The sequence below is a fragment of the Corythoichthys intestinalis genome, chromosome 8, assembly GCF_030265065.1.
Source record: "Corythoichthys intestinalis isolate RoL2023-P3 chromosome 8, ASM3026506v1, whole genome shotgun sequence".
In the NCBI taxonomy this organism is placed as follows: Eukaryota; Metazoa; Chordata; class Actinopteri; order Syngnathiformes; family Syngnathidae; genus Corythoichthys; species Corythoichthys intestinalis.
The window spans coordinates 11,667,586-11,686,927 of NC_080402.1; the positions used below are offsets into that span (position 1 = coordinate 11,667,586).

Here is a 19,342-nt window from a genome sequence, read left to right on the forward strand (position 1 = left end):
TATTAGGTCATGCTGGTGAATTCACTATTGCACACTCCACCGCCCTGTCATACCCTAACCTTTCCTATTTTCCCTCGTCCTGGCCTATCAACCTGCGCGTCTCTTCTTTACCTCAGTAAATAAAGTAGTTTGTAATGCTACCTATAGCCAGGTAGCATGTACTGTATACAGGTAGTCCGGGGGTTACGAACAAGTTCCGTTCCTATGCTAGCGATGTAACCTGAATTTCTATTATCATTAACCCTTTAAGTACCTCTAAATATAAAGTAACTGTCCAAAAACATGCGTTATACATCATATTATTAAGATCAAGTAAACAATAAGATACTGTGTGGTACGTTGTGTTAAATGCTGTTATATTAAATGACTATTCGGGCTATTAAAAAAAATGAAAAAAACTATTTAGGCTTTACTCGCGAGTGAGTCGCTTTGCTGAGAGAAAGGGCACTGTGGAAAGAGTAGGGAGGCAATAGAGGGGGATATCATGGCCGCTCAGGTCCCCTCTCAACACGAGCCCACCATTCGAACTAAAAAAAAACGGATCGAGACTCTCAAGAAGAGTCGCCGCTGCGGGAGAAGCTGCAGCAGCATGACAACATGGAAGTGAGAAGGGCGGGCGTCATAATGCTCCCAAAGCCGAAAAGGGGGCTTCTCGAGCGGAATACATGAGACCCGGAGATGACAGCAGGTGGGACTGTCAGGAACTGCAGGACGGCGGCGACGCTGCTGGGGGAAGAGGCATGGCAAGAACTAGGTACTGTTTACTAGGGGGGCAACGGTTCAGTTAGCCCACGGTTCGGTTTGAACCTCGGTTTTGGGATCACGGTTTCGGTTCGGTTTCAGTTTGCGTTTTTTTTTTTTGTTTGTTTGTTTTTTTAAACTGCCTTTATTTTGCTTTTTTAAAAAAATGAAATAAACACTTAAAATGTAAACATTTTCGACTGTTAAAATGCCTCTTAGCTCTTTGGCTAGTGTAGTGACTGACTACTGAAATGCACACACAGTAGTAAAAAAGTTACTTGGCAAAGTAACTGGTGATACCTTTCATGTTTTTTTTTTTTTCCATTAAAAAAAAAAACAAACAAAAAAAAACCAAAAACATAGTAACCTTTGCTATGTTTGGAGGTCATTTAATGTTGTGAATCAACCGTTAAAGATGATAAAATTGCTCCCGTTTTTGCATTAGTTCCGTTCTGTCTACTTTCGACATGTGAAAATTTTAAAACTGTTTCATCCTTTAAAGATAGACTCAAGTCAAGATTTTGCCGATTTAGGAGTATTTTAGATAAAAAGTTGCTTAGGTTCGCTCGTAAGGTTTACCACAACCAGGGGTCGCGTTAACCGAATATTTTCCGTCGATGACCGATTTTTTAAAACGGTGACGGAAAAAACTGAAGTCCATCCGTCATTTTGACCGGTTGCAATTCACACCCCAGACCACAGGGTGGCGAGTGAGCAAATCTTTCTATCCGTGGATCCCTTTCACAGAAAGAATGTTAATAAAGTTAATGCCATCTTGTGGATTTATTGTTATAATAAACAAATACAGTACTTATGTACAGTATGTTGAATGTATATATCCGTCTTATCTTTCCCTTCCAACAATAATTTACAGAAAAATATGGCATATTTTAGAGATGGTTTGAATTGCGATTAATTACGATTAATTAATTTTTAAGCTCTGATTAACTCGATTAAAAATTTGAATCGTTTGACAGCCCTATTAAATGTACACCTTATGCCTAATATATACATAGCACAAACAGAATTGTTGTGGAACTCAAAATGTTGACTGGACAGTTATGGACTATGCACATTAAATCATTAGTAACATCAAATATTCCCCAATACACCAAAGTATATCAGTAGCCGTGTCCTTAAGTCTTTCTGATAGTTTTCCCCTGACTTTTTTACTGCAATAATATAATGAAAACCTGAAATTATGGCTTTTAGTTTTGGCCACCCCAAGATTTTAAGTGGCCCCATCTGGCCACCCCTATGAAAAATTTCTGGAGGCGCCACTGTAGCTAGGACGGTACAATGACGTATAATTCGTATTTTTGGATAGTTATTTTGAGATTTGGAGGGTATTTAGGTATAAAAGGGTTAATTCCGATTTACATTGAAATTAGGGTTACGTCGCCAGTGTAGGAACGGAACTCATTCGTAACCCGGGGACTACTTGTACTCACCACAATGTAAACAACTACAAATGGACCAATATCTACCGTTCTGCGTGTCCAAGCAGTGAAATAGGACTGTTTTAAAATGAATAAACAAAACACCTTGCTTGCAACTGAAAAGCTCTATAGGCGCAAAATGTTCTAAAGTAGAAGCCACTGACTTATAAAATCAAGTATATGATCATTAGGCTTCCTAAGATTACATAAAAGTGTAAATACTTCTAACAGCTAATTACATCTGCAGCCAGATGGTTTTTCATACAAGTTTGGATCCAGTTTTTAGTCAGCTGTGATGTTTCCAAAACTCCACTAGGTGTCAGAAACACTCTGACTGGCACCCCTAAAAGGAACAATGGGACTTGTTCAGACCTTAAACCAAAACAATTGATGGTGCGTATCACTCTTTTCTTATTTTGTCATGTCAACAACTCTCACAAGCACGCAGTATAAAATTTGCAGGTGTACGTACGGTCGCATTTCATGCCCTGGTGTATCAGGCCGTAGAGGAGGGAGCCACAGTGGTCACAGAAGGTCGGGCTGGAGTACGTGTGCACCTTGAATTTGTGTTTACTACGAGGATCCTGCTAAGACAAACGACACGGGCAGTTTAGGATTAAACATCATGGCCAGGGGAGAATTTAAAGACACCAATGCGTGCGTATGTGTGTGAGGTATTGGCCCATTAACCTGAAGCAGCCAGGCAGCACATTTTCCCTTTTAACAGTGTGTCTTAATGTGATTTGGCGTCAACAAATAGACAGGAAATGGGCAGTGGGTTTGTGCTTGAGTGCAAGAGTCGGTGCCGACACAGCTAATTGCATAAATAATCTTAAACTCGATCACAGTCAGCACGTTAATGTGAGCATTTAATTTAAGTGCAACCTGAGGCTGTAATGCTCGGTGATTATTGAGAAATGTCATTTGTGCACAGCAAATGCTTCGATCTCTTTTAATGAGAGAGGAAAAAAACAATGATAAAGTGGAGAGTTTGGAGTGGAGAGCGGGTCAAAATCCCTCTTGAGCTGTGTGCAAATTTGTTGACTAACAATAAGAAAGATCTCATAGTTGTGTTTGCCAACAAGGGTTTGTCCACCAAATACTGTTTGTTTTTAGTTTTAGGATCCCATTTTCAACTGTTATGGATTCCTTCCTTCATTATGTTGGCCAACCCATTTAAATATTTAAGTTATTTTGCTGCCTATTCCAAAAAATGTTGGGAAACCGTAACATTATTTTTTATTTATTTTAAAATTTGTCATTTTTTAAAGCAATGCAATAAGAACAAAGTGATGGAATCGATTAACACTCTTTTTTTATTTTTGAATTAAAAAAAATACAACTACTAAAACTTAAATATTCTATTTAGAGATCACGTCATTTTCGAAGTATCGGAATCTGCAAAAAAATATCGGCCATGCCTTTTTTTATATATACATCTTTTTTAATTAAATCGTTTTCTAATTGTATTTAACGTTACAGACATAATATGTTACACTCATCCAGAGTCTTTAGTTTAGGCCAGGGGTGCTCAAAGTTTTTTGCTCTAAGATCTACTTTTAAATGAGACAACCTCCCGCGATCTACCTTAAGAGAGGACGGTGAACTAAAAAAAAAGAAATTTAAATGTACAATTACAGTAATTATGCCTTGTGAGCAACATATGAGGTTATGTTGCTCACAAAACACAAATAACTGTGTACATTTAAAAAAATATAAATAAAAAATGGACGGTAAATTATGTTTGCTCACATAACATAATTAACTATGTACATTTAAAAAAATACATATATATATATATATATATATATATATATATATATATAATTTTTTTTTTTTTTGATGCTGCGAGCTACCCACACTAGCGTTGCGATCGACTGGTTGATCGCGAGCGACGTAATGCCCACCCCTGGTTTAGGCTTAAGGTAAGGTTATCAAATTTATCCCGATAACGGCGGTAATTAATTTTTTTTTTTTAATGTATCACGTTAAAATATTTAACACAATTACTGCATGCGCTGCACGACCCACTCACGCATTGTCGCCCTCAATCTGTAGTGGCGCCGTTTTACCTATATAGAGAGATAAAAGGCAGCGTCAATTGAGTAGAGTGAAGTTTGACAGCCTTTGAAGCCCATTTTTAATTAGGTAAAGCCTTACAATCCCTCTCCCTATGATTAGAAAGATAATGGGTAGCAATTGATCTTTTTCTTAACACCTTATGTTATTCCCCAACGCAGAGAAGATATATCAATTGGTAGCACTACGCACAGTCATGGTTCCACTTCCCATCATGGATTTGGGCAAGGCTACAGTATAATTTACTGAAAGCTCAACAAATACACTAGATGGCAATATTTAGTCACAATATACAAAGTCACAAGTCTTTCTATCCGTGGATCCCTCTCACAGAAAGAATGTTAATAATGTACAGTAAATGCCATCTTGAGGATTTATTGTCATAATAAACAAATACAGTACTTATGTACTGTATGTTGAATGTATATATTCGTCCAAGTTTTATTCATTTTTTTCTTAATGCATTGCCAAAATGTATATGATCGGGAAAAATTATCGGGAATGATTGGAATTGAATCAGGAGCAAAAAAAAGCAATCGGATCGGGAAATATCGGGATCGGCAGATACTCAAACTAAAACGATCGGGAGCAAAAAAAAGGATGGGGGATGCCCAGGACTAGAACTTTATTTATTCATCTTTATTTACTTCATTTGCTGTTTCTGACTGTGTATCATATTGCCTCTGCAAAGCCCTTTGAGACAACCTTGTTGTGATTTAGGGCTATACAAAATAAAATTGAATTGAATTAAATTGAGCGCTATACAAGTATAACACCATTTACCATTAACTCAATGGCAGCCATTGACGGCACTCAGCGCCCAATCGATTTAGACTGGGAGGGTCAAATGAAACCTCCGTGAAGTTGGCCCCCATCAGATGCAAATTTATATAAAAGTGATGTCAGTCGTTTGTGCTGTAAAAAAAATTCGGTTGTGCCGCTGTTGTTTTTAAGATATTAACAATTCTTTTATAGGTAAATTTGACCTCAAGCAGCCCGCATTACGATTACAAATACCTAAAAATAGTGCCCATCATTTATGCTTCGTTTGTGCTGTAAAAATTTTCGTTTTTGCTGCTATCGTTTTTGAGATATTGAGGTATTAGTTTTGAATGATGACGTCACGCACCCCCCCCAATCTATGGCGGAACAGAACAGCAATGGTGCTGTTTGTGCTTGTTTGTGCTGTAAACATTTGCATTTGTGCTGCTTTTGTTTTTATTGATATTGAGATATTAATTTCGAGTGAAGACGTCAGTTACAGCCCCTCGGTCGTGGCTGACAGACCGTACCAACTCTTTCAATAACAGAGGGGTGTTCCAACAACTAGCGCAAACGTAGCTGTGAGTCACATCATCACTCGATATTTAAAATCTCAAGCCCCCCATTTACTGCAAAAGGGCCCGAAGGGGTGCCATTTGTTTGTGCTACGTTTGCACTAGTTGTTGGGACAACCCTCTGTTACTGAGAGAATTGATGTCAGCCGCGGCAGCACAAACGACATTTTTACAGCACAAACGTAGTATAAACGATTTGCACTATTTCTGGTCCATTTTGCAATAAGTAGGGGGCTGCGTGACATCACTCAAAATTAATATCTCAATATCTCAGAAACGATAGCAACACAAACGAAAACTTTTATAGCAAGAACCAGCACAAACAAAGCATAAACAATTTACACAATTTTTAGGCATTTTTAATCAACATGGGGGACTGGTTGACCTCAGATTAACCTAAAAAAAGAATTGTAAATATCTCAATAACGATACCAGCACAAACCAAACTTTTTACAGCACAAACAAGCACAAACATCATTTTTAGATACATTTTTTACAAATTTTATATAAATTTGCAGGTCAGATTGACCTAAAAAAGAATTGTAAATATCTCAAAAGCGATACCAGCACAAATGAAACTTTTTACAGCACAAACAAGCACAATCGTAGCACAAACATAATTTTTATATAAATTTGCATCTGATGGAGGTGCGAATAAACATTTACATGTCACTTTCTGTTTATTTAAGGGCATTTACAGGTCAATTCCTGTTAACCCAAAATCAGCAAGGAATGACCTATAAATGCTCCAGAATCAACAAGACGTGACCCAGAAATGCCCCAAAATCAACAGGAAATGACTGAAAATCAGAAGCAAATGACCTGAAATGGCCCAAAATTTAAACTCATTGGTTGCCATTGACTGCCATAGACGTCCAATCTGTTTGAAGTGGGAGGGATGGCAGCAAATGAACGAATGAACCCACACAGTTCAAATAAATTGGACGTCTACTAGTGATTAACTCAATTCACAGCAGATTGATTGTTTATTACTTGTATAATAAAATATTGTAGAATTATTTCCTGAATCAAGTATCACTAATTGAATTATTGCCATTTTGTGATATTGTTATCGTGAGCTTTGTACCGCAAATCGTATTGTGAGGTACGCGGAGCTTCCTACCCCTACTATGTAACACTCTACTTATCACAAGTAAGTGTGCGTGCCTTTATTACGCATTTGATTGACTTACGTCGGAGGAGGGCCCTTTGTCGGCACCCGGACAGGAAAAGGTGACAAATTCATGACAGCGCTTGTGGACCACAAAACAACACACTGTAAATAGAGAGAGAGAGAGGGGAAAAAAAGTGTTAATTGCACACCAAAATCAAGTGAAAAAAAGGGATTAATCAATACATCAATCATGTTCCATTAATCGTTTCACAATAGGTACTTGGTTTTATCGGCAAATCCAGTTTGTCACTGCTTTCGTGCGGTGTGCTATATTTAGACCTACTTTTATTCAATCAAAGCACAGAGGAACATTTGAAATCACGTCAGCAGACATGAAAGCAGCAATGGAAAACGTCACCATCATCAAACAAGCCCTCCACTTATTGCGCGTTTTCTAACAAACTAAAATCTCAAATACAATGACAAGACCTATTTAGGTCAAATGTGTTTGTTCATTTCCAGAAGGTTTTGTTACATATTGTAGTGGTTGGACCAACAGAACTTTATTTTAAACAGGCTAATTTCAAAACTTAAAGCAGTAATGTGAAGTAATTTCATAACATGCCAAATAGGGTCACAATTAAAGTAATTAAACACTGTCCAACAAATAAAGCATGAAAAAATAATTTGTATGTTGTATATTTGACAAAATAATCGCGTTTCCGAAGTTCGAGCCTGAAAGGGGACGAATCCGGAAGTGATACGTCACACCGGGAACAGCGATGGCAGCTCCATACATTCGGCCGCCATACAAAGCCCTTCAAACAATGATTCAAACAGCGATATAAGCGATAGATCGAGCGCAAGGGAGGAGATCCAAGTTTTTGAAGAGTTGGAAGAAGAAGAGGAGGCTGGAATTTTATGTTGAACCTAACATGTATTAGCCAGACGCTAATCAGGATGCAAACAATGTGCCTAGACTACCTGACATGGAATGGAGACAAGACCCATCGAGATTACAAAATTGGTAAGATATAGGCTGTTATTATTTTCATGATTTGAAGATGCAGGCATTTACACATAATTTTATGTTTTTGTCTATCTGATGACATTATTAAAAAAAAAAAAAAGCAGACTTCATGTTCATTTTGGCAGATCCGGCAGCTCTCGTGCATATAAAATAATAATATAAAAACGTTGGGGGGGAAGAAGGAGATGAATCGTTGATGGCTTTCTCCACTTTATTGTGGCAACAATAAGAAAACAAAATACCGTATTTTTCGGACTATAAGTCGCAGTTTTTTTCATAGTTTGGCTTGGGGTGCGACTTATACTCAGGAGCGACTTATGTGTGAAATTATTAACACATTATTATATCATTTCACATGCTATATTGATGTTTTGGAGTGACACTGATAGTTTGGTAAACTTGTTAGCACTTTCTTTACGCTATAGTTATCTGAATGACTCTCAATAGCTATGTTACGTTAACATACTGGCCACATCCGCATTTCGTTGTTCATGTATCATGTAACATTATCATGCTGTACACTTATTAAGCATGTTGTTCTATATTGTATTTTTATTTTAAATTGGCTTTAAAGATGAAATATCTGTTCCATGTGTTGGATTTTATCAAGTAAATTTCCCTCCAAAATGCGACTTATACTCCAGTGCGACTTATATATGTTTTTTTCCCTCTTCGTTGGGCATTTTATGGCTGGTGCGACTTATACTCAGGTGCGACTTATAGTCCGAAAAATACGGTAATAGCGGACTGCCGCCACATTCGACCGCGAAGTTTTGCTTCTCGCTGATCTCCTCCTCGCCTCCTACTACTCCAGCGTCTCTTAAACGGATCGTGCATAGTGTATTGTTATGAGCTTTTTGTTTACAAATGTATCGAACACACGACGTGCTGACAACTTTGTTTCTTTATTAACACATGGAGCTAACAACACAGCCAGGGGCTCTCGGGAGGAAGTGGCGTCTAATGGCGTGAGGAAATGTAGTTTTTTCACACAAGCGAACAGATTACAAAGCACCACTTCAGTGTTGCCCCGAGACTACATTTCCCATGATTCACTGCGTGACCTGCGCGCTCGCTGATTCGCTGCCAGACATTGTTGGGGTCACCTGTCAGCGGCTCTCGTACAGTAAAACACAAACTAGAAGGCTATCAAGCGATCACCGTGAAAGAAACGCCGAACCGTACAAATGCAATGCAATGCTTGAAGCATGAAGGTGGAAATACATAATACAAATACAAATAAATGTGCACAAACTCACCGGCGGTGTGTGTCTCTTACGGCAACGTGACCGTGAATTACCCCGACGCCGACCCGCTTATATGCACATCCACACCCCTTTCCCGATTGACAGTGGATCAACCCTTTCGGACAAGATCGTAGATGACGCACAATTTAAACACGCTTAACCTAGCGAACGCAACAACAACTATGATCAGGGATTGCCACGAGTTAACTTTCGGCTAACGTCGCTTGCTTATACTGTTCATTCCACAACAGTTCGCAGCTCTGCTTTGACAAAGTCATCAGTCATCTATCCAAAAATCACACTTACTTTTTTGCAAATCCTTGATCATAAGCAGACCGGTTAAGGAAGCAGGAATCTTTGAGGTGTTTGCAGCAGAGAACACTACTCGATGATGGCGTGAAATTCATTCGCTTCGTGTGAACAAAAGATGTCCATTTACGTGCCCTGCTATCCTTTGGCCACTCATACAACTTGTCGTTTGAGTGAGAACAAAACATCTCCACACAACGCCGTGGCATCTTACCGAGAAACGATGCAACAAACAATACTGTTCTATGGCGGACTTCCCTCACACTTCCCGGTGTGACGTAATTTCCGAAGATTGCCGAAGAAAAGCATTTTTGTTGTCAAGGGCGTTGCTATGGGTTAAACAAAGAATCTGGAAAGGTTGCGTTTAACAAAGAATCTGGAAGGGTTGCGTTAAAAAAAATAACGAAAATATGCTTATAACTGTTTAGCCATTGATATTATTCAAAAACATGGTTGGCCAACCTTAGTTCACATTATTGCATTAATGTGATGTAGCATAACCCTGGATATTAAAAAATGCTGCATCCACTACAAAGATGTCACACTTAAGCTACTTTTACACAAAAATACAAAAATTAAGACAAAATTCATGTCTGATCAGACCAGCAATTTACATCAAATGTGTCTTTTTAGATATAAGGCCATGTGCCGGATCATTCCCGCCTGGTTTCTTCCAGATATGTAGAGTTAGTCAGCACCAGACTATAAAACCAGACTGAACGATGAAAACAATGTAGTACAAAAAACACATGGCATAAGCACATCTTTAAACACACCTATTTACAAAGTGAATGTTTGTGCAATGTGCACTCGTCTCTTGCAATTTAGTAGATGTATTGTCACAATACAAATATTTTCAACTCCAGTGGATACTCAAAAAAATGCTGAATACTCGATACAACATAAATACTGTTACGATAAGTACTTTTAATGAATGACCTATTTTAAAAACGTTTTGTGTCATAGGACTGTCATAACACTGTCATAATTATGACATTACGCTGTCATGCTTCTGTTTACCAACCTAGCATTCGTGAATGCTTATGACATGTCAATAAAGTGCCTGTGACATGAAAAAGCATGTTTATGAATGAAATGGACCGTTTGGATGTGTGAAGAAGCGATCGATATATTTATTAAATTTTTTGAATCCCGCGCTACGAAAATGACATACTTCCGGCTTCGGTCTTGCATTGAGGAAGACTGCGCTGTGACGTGTACGGAGGAAGGAGTCCTCTTCACTATACAGCCGTACTGTTGTATGAGAAGGACTAAGGATTCAGCTTATTTTGCATTTTAATACGTTTACGTTACTATCAGAAGTTTACTTTGAGTTAAATATAGCCACGAATACAGCGATTACAAAGTAAACATTACAAACTTTCTTTAAATAAAGGACTACTTACATTTGATCATGGATGGGCACGTAAAAAGCTCTCCTCATACACATTAGCTGCACGTTAGCTGCACAACAACTGCAGCCGTTCGCCTATGACTCTCTCTGGCAGTTTACGACTACGCCGTGTAGTAAAGCATTATTTTGCCATATTTGTGTTGATCATTTGGCAGCTACACGGACCTCCGACGTCGGCCGGTTTATTCAGCGGTCATTGTCCAGCTGCTTCCCCGGCGAACTCTCCTGTCTGTAGTAGCAGGGAAACGAGCTGTAAACTGCTCTCCGCCGGGCGGTTTGCCAATCGGCAAACACAACCGACAACCCAGTCGTCATTTGAAATGATCCGGGCTGGTTATGTGTGATTTTCCGCTTCGAAGACTTTCAAACATCACTCGGTTCGGGTTAGCTAGTTGTCATGCCTCTTGGTTTGTTTACATTCTCCGAAGCCGGGGAAGGGGAATGACATAAGCCCGATTTAGGTAGCATAAAATATCTTTTGGGAGGTGCGACAGTAAAGGTGAAGCCGACATTTTTTACCATGATGGAGTAATTTTGCCATGTCGTCTTGAATAAATGCATTTTTATTATTTCATATTCCATTTAGCACAAGACTGTTATTTGTCATGACCATGCCATTTATTTAGCTATTGGGAAAAAATACTTGGATAAAAAGAATATCTTGTAAAAATATTGGAGTAGAGAGACTGAAACAATTACATTTTGCGGCTCTGTCACGTTATCCTCGTTCTGAATAATTCCCTTTCAATGGGCTGACTGGTCCTTCTCAAGCCATTTATTTAGCTATTGGGGAAAAATATTTGGATAAAAAGAATATCCTGTAAAAATATTGGCATAGAGAGACTGAAACAATGACATTTTGCGGCTCTCTTCGTCGCGTTTTCCTCGTTCTGAATAATTCCCCCTCAACGGGCTGCATACTAAATCAGATGAAATCGTAACTCCGCTGACGTCATCCACCTGTTGGGGACGCTAGAGCTCTATAACGGCTAACCGGCAAATTAAAAGACTATCTGCGCTTTGCTAAATTGTTGTAAATAGTCGAATCGTCTTAAAATATGATTCTAATTCACATAATAATCCTATTTAAGACTTTTTTTCTCCTGTCTTAATGCACAAATCAAAGCAAAGATTTTTTTCATGTCTTTCTGACTCCAGTGAGGCATTAATTTGACAGTCTGAACGGTAAAAGTCACATAAAAGTGGACCATTTCAAATCTGACCTAAGTTACTGTCGTATGTGGTTAAAATCCAATCTGGGCCACATTTTTCCAGAATGTGGCTGCGGTCTGAACTGTCAAGTCCCCCACATCAAAATTCATGCAGCAATTATGTCAGCAAAGAGCGAGAGAGACAGGAGGCTTCGGCAGCGATGGAGCTGTGCATTAGCGTTAGCGCCTAGCTTGAACGCAGCTTTTAGGGGAGATGCGGTATTGAGAACAGTCATAAAAAAGTAAAATGAGTGGAAAAGCCTGAGAATGCTCGGTTTTCTCTCTGTGCTCAAATCAGCATTATTTCAAGATTGCTTACACAGCCTGAGAGTCGAGGGAAACTGTCCGTATGTGTGTGTGTGTGTGTGTGTGTGTGTGTGTGCGTGATACACACAGTGTTTGCATATAAACTCATTGAATAAGACTAAACGGGGATCATGTCGGGTATTTTTGTTCTCTCTTTGGAAATCACAATGTGATCACCCTAGAATGACATAAGCCAGCATGTGTGAGCATTTGTTTTGATGCTTCGGCGTATGCGGGTCAAGTTTGCTCAGCACGTGTCTGACTGTTAGTTAGTGCGCTTGCGTAATTCTTGAACGGGCTCAATAGACAAAAGCAGTCTGAGTGGGCATGCCAAAAAAACAGATAAGACAAAAAAAAAATTGGGGAATTGTGCATTAAGACCTGCGGTATGAACCTAGCCAAAGTGTCCTAACCCTAACACAGTTCTTAAACTGTAATCTCAACTAGGCATGTGCCAATATGATATTCTGACGGTATGATAACCTTAGACCAAAAAAAAAATCACTGTTTCACTGTATCACAATTACAGCTCTAAAATGAGATATCTGGGTTTAAAAAAATAAAAAGAATAAACTTTTTTCAATTGAACAGGAGTTTTATTTTTCAAAACAAGTATAATATTAAGTTAAAATAAATTAAAATATATATTTTAAATGAAACTAAAATAAATGCAGTCCTTTAGGTTAGCCTAAACCCACAGCCACAGCTCAACATTATTGCCATCAGAACAAAAATGAATTATTTTCCATAAAAAGCACGTGTGTATGACTCGTATCATGTTTACATTATACACACACTCTCTTTCTCAACACAGACAGTTGCCAGAGAGAAAAAAACACCACATTTTACTCCCGCTTGACACACTAAACACGCTGGAGCTCGGAGCTGGTGGGAAACGTTAATCTTAGCCGCGGCCGTGTGTAACTTTTCACTTTTCAGTCGCCGAAGTTTTCCCGGTACAAATGATTTCATTTTCTTCGATGGGGGAAAAAGTTCAGCCGTCCTCCAGCCATTGTATAGCACAGCTGACTCACTGACACTGAGCAACAACCAGTGGGGGAGGGTTGAGCCTTACAGCTGCAAGCGAAGGATTTCTCCACATAAAAAATAACTAATACCTTAGCAACGGGACGAAGGAAAATTGATGTTTTTATGCTACTGTATACCTTGAAACCGGTAATCGGCACATGTCTAATCCCAACCCAAACACATTTGGAAAAAAAATCTTAATATTGGGTCAAAAGGGACATAACTTACTAAATGACACTCATTGCCATCTGCCATAAGCCCTCATTCATATTCATTCCAGGTGTCATGTCATCATTATGACAGTCTTATGACACAGAGTTCAAATAAAGTCTAACTCACCACTTTTTTCATTTCTAGGCCAAACCGCATTATAAGGCGTAGTAGTAGTAGTGGTAGTGGGTGGTGGTAGTGGGTGGTGGGTGGTGGTGGTGGAATCTATGCATCTGTAACATTACCGCGAGAACTCAGACGACAAACCTAAACACAAAAGATCAGGAGTTGTGAACTAGCTAGGTGCTAAATTACTGTGTAATGTCAGAGTAAAGTGAACTGTCAGATTCTATTCATGCTTAAGCGCGAACTACTACAACACTGTCACATTACCAGACTTTAGAATATCTCTAAAAGTGGTTACAGACAGATATGCTTCGGTTTGTTCACACAATCGTCATCTTTTAGATGGGAAACTGGCCCCTGTTTCTAATGGCTTAACAACCGCTAATCAACGCACTGCTATTGTGTACATAAGTTTGTTTGTACAATTGACTTCTCCAAATAATACACTTGTTTAGTAAAGGAGGTTCTCATAAGCGGTGATCCTTTAGTTCCCATAGAATCTTCTCTGCGTGATTAACTCATTCACCGCCATTGACGACGATAGACGTCGAAAACAGTGGTTCTTAATAGGGTTGTTCCGATCATGTTTTTTTGCTCCCGATGCGATGCCGATCGTTTTAGTTTGAGTAGCTGCCGATCCCGATATTTCCCGATTCGATTGCTTTTTTTTTTTTTTTTGCTCCCGATTCAATTCCAATCATTCCCGATCATTTTTCCCGATCATATACATTTTGGCAATGCATTAAGAAAAAAATGAATAAAACTCGGACGAATATATACATTCAACATATGGTACATAAGTGCTGTATTTGTTTATTAAGACAAATCCTCAAGATGGCATTTACATTAACATTCTTTCTGTGAGAGGGGTCCACGGATTGAAAGACTTGTAATTCTTAAAGGATAAATGTGACTTTGTATATTGTGACTAAATATTGCCATCTAGTGTATTTGTTGATCTTTCAGTAAATGATACTGTAGCCATTTAACTGTTCTGCCCAAATGCATGATGGGAAGTGCAACCATGACTGTGCGTAGTGGCACCAACTGATATATCTTCTCTGCGTTGGGAAATAACATAGGATGTAAAGAAAAAGATCAACTACTACCTTTCTTCCCCACATTGCTCTCTCTCTCTCTCTCTCTCTCTATATATATATATATATATATATATATATATATATATATATAGAGAGAGAGAGAGAGAGAGAGATATATATATATAGGTAAATCGTCAAAAACAATGCGTGAGTGGGTCGTGTAGCGCATGCTACACGACCCACTCACGCATTGTTTTTGACGTTAATTGCGTTAAATATTTTAACGTGATTAATTAAAAAAAAGTTAATTACCGCCGTTAACGCGATAAATTTGATAGCCCTACTTTAAGCCAAAACTAAAGACTCTGGATGAGTGTAAGACATTTTGTCTGTAACGTTAACTACAATTAGAAAACGATTGAATTTAAAATATATATATATATATATACTGTATATTTTAAAAAAGGCTATAATAGACAGGTTAGAAATAGAAAGGTTATAATAAACAAATACAGTACATATGTACAGTATGTCGAATGTTTATGTCCGACTTGCTTCTTATCTTTCCATTCCAACAATAATTTACAGGAAAAATATGGCATATTTTAGAGATGGTTTGAATTGCGATTAATAACGATTAATTAATTTTTAAGCTGTAATTAACTCGATTAAAAAAAAATTATCGTTTGAAAGTTCTAGTTTTTACATCTCCTTAGTATTTTAACTTTGCCCCAAATGTTCTCCATCCATCCATCCATCCATTATCTTCCGCTTAGTCCGGGGTCGGGTTGCGGGGGCAGCAGCTTTAGCAGGGAAGCCCAGACTTCCCTCTCCCCAGCCACTTCAGCCAGCTCCTCCGGCGGGATTCCAAGGCGTTCCCAGGCCAGCCGAGCGACATAGTCTCTCCAGCGTGTCCTGGGTCGACCCCAGGGCCTCCTGCCGGTGGGACATGCCAGGAACACCTCTCCAGGGAGGCGTCCAGAAGGCATCCGAACCAAATGCCCGAGCCACCTCAACTGGCTCCTCTCAACGCGGAGGAGTAGCGGCTCGACACCAAGCCCCTCCCGGATGACCGAGCTTCTCACCCTAATACATAGGGATAGAGATAGCTTCTGCAGCTGGGGGTTGGACCGCCAAGGCCCCCGCCTTTGGCTGCCGCCCAACTCTCTACGCACCCGACCCCTTTGGCCCCTCCCACAGGTGGTGAGCCCATGGGAAGGGGAACCCATGTTGCCTTTTCGGGCTGTGCCCGGCCGGGCCCCATGGGGACAGGCCCGGCCACCAGACGCTTGCCTTCGAGCCCCACCTCCAGGCCTGGCTCCAGAGGGGGGCCCCGGTAACCCGCGTCCGGGCAAGGGAAACTGGAGTTCATTTCTTTTTCTCATCATAAGGGGTCAGTTTGAGCCATGCTTAGTCTGGCCCCTCACCTAGGACCTGTTTGCCATGGGTGACCCTGCCAGGGGCTTAAAGCCCCAGACAACATAACTCCTAGGATCATTGGGACACGCAAACCCCTCCACCACGATAAGGTGATGACTCACGGAGGAGCCCAAATGTTCTATACTTTATTATTTTTACTGTTTTCAATCTTTAATTTGTTTGAATGTTTTTAAAATGATTGCATGGCGACCTTGAGTGCCAGAAAGGTGCCTTCAGATAAAGTACCGTATTGGCCCGAATATAAGACAGTGTTTTTTTGCATTGAAATAAGACTGAAAAAGAGGGGGTCGTCTTATATCCGCGGTCTAGACTTTATACCCATTCACGACGCTAGATGGCGCCAGATATCATTGAAGCGATGTTCTGTCATGACAGATCTCAGCTGCTCTCCCCATTCACGACGCTAGATGGCATCAGATATCATTGAAGCAATGTTCTGTCATGACAGAGCTCAGCTACTCTCAAGTTTAACCAGTTTGCATTATCTTATTGCAATGTTTTTCCTTATTCCGATTTGTTTCAAGACTACAGTTACAGTTAGACTTCACTTTGATGGTTAATGCAGTTATTGCAATTTTGTTGTTTTATCACAATAGATTGGTTTATTTACATTTCAAAAACCAGAAGCCATTCATTTACGAATGTGATTGCACTTTAGTTTACATATTCACCTCGAGGAATCGTTTAATTTTGCCAGCTCTAAGCATCACGTTTTGCCCGGACTACTTTTAATGCGGGACAACGCGCTGACGTCATGTGCATAGAGGAAGAAGCAATAAAAAAAAAATTTAAAAATTACTGCAGCCGACAGCCGCTACAAACTACGCCGACGTTGCTAAAAACTACGCCCGCATGATGCTACTTTGGTAGCAGGTAGTGTCCGATGCGTCTCATAGATATCGCATGCATTTAAGACTAGATGCGAAATGACAGACTCGGCCGCGTCTGGGCAGCGTTAGTAAACAGCCGCCATCTTTAAGCAGTAGACTTCTCCATCCATCCATCCATCCATTATCTTCCGCTTGTTCCGGGGTCGGGTCGCGGGGGCAGCAGCTTTAACAGGGAAGCCCAGACTTCCCTCTCCCCAGCCACTTCAACCAGCTCCTCCGGCGGGATCCCAAGGCGTTCCCAGGCCAGCCGAGAGACATAGTCTCTCCAGCGTGTCCTGGGTCGTCCCCGGGGCCTCCCGCCGGTGGGACATGCCCGGAACACCTCTCCAGGGAGGCGTCCGGGAGGCATCCGAACCAGATGCCCGAGCCACCTCAGCTGGCTCCTCTCTACGCGGAGGAGTAGCGGCTCGACGCCGAGTCCCTCCCGGATGACCGAGCTTCTCACCCTATCTCTAAGGGAGAGCCCGGACACCCTGCGGAGGAAACTCATTTCGGCCGCTTGTATCCGGGATCTTGTTCTTTCGGTCACGACCCAAAGCTCGTGACCATAGGTGAGGGTAGGAACGTAGATCGACTGGTAAATCGAGAGCTTTGCCTTTCGGCTCAGCTCCTTCTTCACCACCACGGACCGGTGCAGAGTCCGCATTACTGCAGACGCCGCACCGATTCGCCTGTCGATCTCCCGCTCCCTCCTACCGTCACTCGTGAACAACACCCCAAGATACTTGAACTCCTCCACTTGGGGCAGGATCTCATCCCCGACCCGGAGAGGGCACTCCACCCTTTTCCGACTGAGGACCATGGTCTCAGATTTGGAGGTGCTGATCTTCATCCCCACCGCTTCACACTCAGCTGCGAACCGCTCCAGTGAGAGTTGGAGGTCACGGCTTGATGAAGCCAACAGCACTAAATCATCTGCAAAAAGCAGAGATTCAATGCTGATGTCACCAAACCGGACCCCCTCAACGCTTCGGCTGCGCCTAGAAATTCTGTCCATAAAAATTATGAACAAAATCGGTGACAAAGGGCAGCCTTGGCGGAGTCCAACCCTCACTGGGAATGAATTCAACTTACTGCCGGCAATGCGGACCAGACTCTGACACCGGTCGTACAGGGACCGAACAGCCCTTACCAAGGGGCTCGGTACCCCGTACTCCCGGAGCACCCTCCACAGGATTCCCCTAGGCACACGGTCGAACGCCTTCTCCAAATCCACAAAACACATGTAGACTGGTTGGGCAAACTCCCATGCACCCTCGAGGACCCTGCCGAGGGTGTAGAGCTGGTCCACTGTTCCACGGCCGGGACGAAAACCACACTGCTCCTCCTGAATCCGAGATTCGACTTCCCGACGGACCCTCCTCTCCAGCACCCCTGAATAGACTTTACCGAGGAGGCTGAGGAGTGTGATTCCTCTATAATTGGAACACACCCTCCGGTCCCCCTTTTTAAAAAGGGGGACCACCACCCGGGTCTGCCAATCCAGAGGCACTGTCCCCGATGTCCACGCGATGTTGTAGAGGCGTGTCAGCCATGACAGCCCTACAACATCCAGAGCCTTTAGGAACTCCGGGCGGATCTCATCCACCCCCGGGGCCTTGCCACCGAGGAGCTTGCCAACCGCCTCAGTGACTTCAACCCCAGAGATCGAAGAGCCCACCTCAGAGTCCCCAGACTCTGCTTCCTCAAAGGAAGGCGTGTTGGTGGAATTGAGTAGACTTCTCATCGCCAATAAATATAATGTTACTGTGACTCGCTAACGTAACGTTAGCCCTTCGGCGGGCTAGGTTCCTATTGATTATGATCACTGTCCATGCGTGGCTAACGTGTCTCACATACAGGCTTTATTTAATCTGTAAAAACACAGTGCTGTAGAGTGATGAGGGTGTAAAATTAAAACATAATAAAGCTAACTGTCAGTTTTAGCTCAGTAGTCATTACTGAATAAATGTGCTCCAATACAGCAGGTATCATACATTTATTTTGAACACCGCAAAAACTCAAAATCCTACCAGTACTTACAGTTTAGACTAACTTAAAACTTAACTAAAACTTAACTAAAAATAGCTTGACACAAATGGAAATGAAATTGAAACACGTGGGAAAAACACGTAAGTGATGTGTGTTATCAAGCGTAATTACATTTTTAGGTAAGAAATATGTTTTTTTTTTAATAAGATCTAGAAGTTTTTTGAGTGAAAGCAGTGAATTTTTTTTTCTAGTCACATCTTAGATGCAATTGTTGGCTGTTTTCAACAATGTACATCGAAAATAAAGACATTGATTGACTGGAAATGGTTCAATATTGGATTAAATGTCTTTTTTCTCATGTATATTTATTATTGCTCTTTACCTAAAAAAAAAATAAAAATAAAAAAAA

At 40.8% G+C, this 19,342-nt stretch overlaps 1 protein-coding gene across 4 annotated transcripts in view; it reads right to left on the bottom strand.

The window, feature by feature from the left end:
- Nucleotides 1–19,342, bottom strand: part of LOC130920696 (protein kinase C beta type-like) — a 77,675-nt gene that overhangs the window by 25,286 nt on the left and 33,047 nt on the right. For 2 of the 4 annotated variants that reach the window (XM_057844079.1, XM_057844078.1), the window contains exons 3-4: nt 6,790–6,872; nt 2,653–2,767 (exon numbers count right to left, since the gene is read on the bottom strand). In XM_057844079.1, coding sequence (XP_057700062.1) covers nt 2,653–2,767; nt 6,790–6,872 — 198 coding nt within the window. The remainder of the gene's footprint in view (nt 1–2,652; nt 2,768–6,789; nt 6,873–19,342) is intronic. The other 2 variants (XM_057844081.1, XM_057844080.1) reach the window with 1 other exon arrangement.